Below are 3551 nucleotides of genomic sequence, written 5' to 3'. Positions count from 1 at the left end.
ACTATAATTTTCGAAATCCACCGAAAATTAGTGTTTAGTTACATACATTTATGATTGTTATTGGACAAAATTGCAAAAATGGTCCCTGTGTTTGGCAAAATTATGCGACTTTGGTCCAAAACGATACTTTGATGCACCACTGGTCCAAAATTGGATTTTTCCATTGTTTTTGGTCCCTCCCATTCACTTACGTCCATATACTCCGTTACATGCAATAAAGATCGGGGTATTTTCGTCTTTCCACATACAGGGACCTTTTTTGCAACCTTATTCAAAATAAAAGCAGAGCTACATCACTCTTCCTTCTTCAACTTCACGAGCTTCATACTCTTCCTACTCTGTGTTCACAATTTCTTAGAGATCAAAAATTAAAATGGTGATGTGTTTCTGTGGTAGGGAAGCGGTGGTTCGCACCTCCTGGACATCAGCAAACCCTGGTCGGAGGTTTCTTTCCTGCCTTCAAAAGGTAAGTGTTCGATTTTTCTATTTTACCCTCATTTTGGAAAATCACCCTCATGTTTAGGGTTTATTTTTTTATGTGAAGGGTTCCAGATGCCGATTCTTAGGATGGATTGATCCTCCCATGTGTGCACGATCTATGTTGATAATACCCGGATTATTGAGGAATATCAACAATGTAAACTATCAAGTGGCAAGATTGAAGATGTGTTTGTTTGCAAGTTGGTTACTATTTGTGGTGGTTTGGGTGCTTTTCATTTAGTAATAAGCAATTAGGAACCCCTGTAGTTGCATGTAATTTTTGGGTGTTTTTTGTCTTATGAAATTGTAACAAAGGAATGTGGTAGTTTTTGGTATTTGATAATGTAATTTCAGTTTAGGGTTATTTTGGACAACTTCAGAAATTTGTAACGTTTTCAAGGATATAATGACAATGTATTGCAGTTATCACCGAATGTTAATGTTTATTTGTTGTTTCAGAAAACAGTTCTTATAACCAAAAATGTGTTCCATAAACATGACAACCAACAGTTGGTATAAACCATAAACATCATTCTTCAACAATGATAAAAGGTTGACATTAGTTTCATGACCAAAAGGGCTAAAAGACCAAAATAAAACCATTACAACAAACTAGTTTTAAACCATTACATCCAAATGCACAAAAGTTGTGCTAAACCAAAAGATAAGTTTTTAAACAAAATACACTAATTCCTGCATTGACTGCTACCTCCATTCCCTCCTTGACTGCATCATGCATTCCCTCCTTGACTGCTTCCTGCATTCCCTCCTTCATTTCTTCCTGCATTCCCACCTTGACCCTTGCACGTCCTTGAGTTATGACCCCTATTGTTGCATTTCCCACACCTCACACTAACAAACTTTCTGGTAAGTTTTTCAGGTTCACCTGCACCATGATTTTGCATCTGTTTATCATATTTTTCATCTGTACTTCTCTTTCTCTTGGTCTTAGGTCTCCCAGGTTGATTGTGATGTGGTGGTGGTGTTAATTGAAATGGACAGGTACTTTTTGGCCACATGGCTCTACCCTTTATAGAGTCCACAATGTAAGAGTAAGCTTCATTCCATGTTTGAAGCCAATACACTTTGTTGACATAAGTGTAAAGCTCCCCAACTTTGTCTCCACTATCAGCTATTTCATGTATTGTAGCTATGGCATGCCTGCATGGAATCCCATTCAATTCCCACCTTCTACATGTACATGACATATTTGTCATGTCAACCACATGCTGGTCATGCCAAGGACCATAAACTTCATACTTTGCAGTCCCATTCCATCTAGCTCTATATTGGACTGAAGCTTCCCTATTTCTCTCAAGTAACTTTGATGTTGTTGGAGTGAGTGGACCTGGAGCTTTGGACATCACTTTCTTCTCATTGCAAATCCTCTTCATAAGGTACTGCCTGATGTACTCAAGACAACTTATGATGGGCTTATTCCTACCATGAATAAGCTTACTGTTGAAAACCTCACATAAATTGTTGAGCAATATATCTGATCCTGCTCTACCTGTATTAAACAAGAAAATTATATGAACTAAACCATATACAATGAGCACTAGTAAAGCTTCACCTAAGTTAGGGAATGTAACCTGAAAAGTGGCTTCTGGCCCAATGGTGAGGGGGGATTTTCTTCAACCACTCAAAAGCATCCTTATCAAACTTGTTAAGTTCATTCATGTAGTGTTCAAATTCTGGTACTGTGGTTGCTATTGCACACTGCCATAAGTGATCTTTATACTCTTTTGTTTTCCATTTTTTCCTCATGTTCTCATAAATATGTCTTAGACAGAATCGATGCTCAGCCTGTGGGTATAGTTGTGCAATAGCAGGTAAGAGTCCATGTAAAGGATTATTTCACATAATCATTGCAACAATCATATACAAATAAACTATTAGTAATACAAAAAGAAGAAAATAGTACCTTTTGTCTATCACTCATGAAAGTAAAGTTGGAATTTGAGTACAACTCTAAGTCATCTCCCAAGCATTCTAGAAACCATTTCCAGCTACTCATATTTTCAGTCTCAACAATGGCATATGCAAGTGGGTATATGCCGTTGTTTGAATCCAATCTAACTGTTGTGAGTACTTGGCCTAGAAAGGGTCCTTTCATAAAAGCACCATCTAGTCCCAGAATATCTCTCAAACCTGCTTTAAACCCTTTCTTTAATGCCCCTAAGCAAATATACACCCTTTTAAACTGCCTTGTTTCTCTAGTACTGTTAGGCTCATTAACAACCTCAAGCTTCACAGTTGTACCCACATTAGTTGCTTGTAGTTCCATAAGATAATCTCTTAACACCTCGTATTGCTTTGTGTAGTCACCACTCACTTGCTTTGTAGCTGTTGATTTTGCTCTCTGTACTTTGTGTATGGACACACCAACTTGAAGCCTCTTCTGAACTTGCTCTTGAATGCTTCGAAGGGGTACTGTAGGGTTAGACTCAACCATGTCTAAGATTTCTGCAGATATATACTTCGCAGTGCAAGCCCTAATTTTCTAGTTTGAACACAAGTATGTTTGTCCAGTAAAGTTTTCACATACCAATAATCACTATCTTTTGACCGTGAAGTCTGCATTGACCAAGAACAATTTAATTTATTACCCTTACCTACCCCACTTGCATTTACATTAGGTACATTACCTTTACACACAACCCTAAGCCTTGTTTTGTTGTTTTTCTTGAAACCAAGATTCCTTCTACTCTCAATGGCAAGTTTGTTGACTTTGTCCTTAATTTCCTTTTTACTTTTATACTTTTGACCCACTTGAAAAGTAACTGTATGGACTTCACCAAGAGAGCACTTATTCTCCTTCACCATCTGTTTTAATATTGCTTTCCTTCTTTCATCATCACTATCTTCACCTAATTAGTCCCATTCATCATTATCAATTACTTCAACATCTTCAACATCTTCTGTATCAACAACTTCATTTTCAGTCTCAACACCTTTTCCTCTGTCAACATATTCAACATCTAGATCAACATTCATATAGAAATCACTCATGTCCACCTCAATATCACTTACATAGTTTTCTTCATCTTCAAGAAAGTCACTGTCTTCCT

At 37.2% G+C, this 3551-nt stretch overlaps 1 protein-coding gene across 1 annotated transcript; it reads right to left on the bottom strand.

The window, feature by feature from the left end:
* Positions 1–1211: 1211 nt before the first annotated feature.
* LOC145045997 (uncharacterized) lies at positions 1212–3306 on the bottom strand. Its single transcript, XM_078994281.1, has 4 exons — positions 3100–3306; positions 2405–2983; positions 2073–2286; positions 1212–1990 (listed from the first exon to the last, which is right to left on the bottom strand). Exons 1-4 carry the CDS (start codon positions 3304–3306, stop codon positions 1212–1214), a joined length of 1779 nt encoding a protein of 592 aa, XP_078850407.1.
* Between the last annotated feature and the right edge of the window lie 245 nt (positions 3307–3551).

The sequence above is a fragment of the Lactuca saligna genome, chromosome 5 (genome assembly GCF_052625555.1).
Source record: "Lactuca saligna cultivar CGN05327 chromosome 5, ASM5262555v1, whole genome shotgun sequence".
NCBI classification, from domain to species: domain Eukaryota; kingdom Viridiplantae; phylum Streptophyta; class Magnoliopsida; order Asterales; family Asteraceae; genus Lactuca; species Lactuca saligna.
The sequence above is the reverse complement of the archived record's forward strand: the minus strand, read 5'-3'. Positions and strand labels throughout refer to the sequence as shown.

What these genes read in the sequence shown, in the direction of transcription:
- LOC145045997 (XM_078994281.1), bottom strand. Translation starts at nt 3,306, where the DNA reads ATGGTGAAGGAGAATAAGTGCTCTCTTGGTGAAGTCCATACAGTTACT. An exon ending in CTAATGTAAATGCAAGTGGG is followed by an intron (nt 2,984 to 3,099) that starts GTAGGTAAGGGT and finishes TGTTCAAACTAG; the next exon opens with AAAATTAGGGCTTGCACTGC. An exon ending in TCATGAGTGATAGACAAAAG is followed by an intron (nt 2,287 to 2,404) that starts GTACTATTTTCT and finishes CTATACCCACAG; the next exon opens with GCTGAGCATCGATTCTGTCT.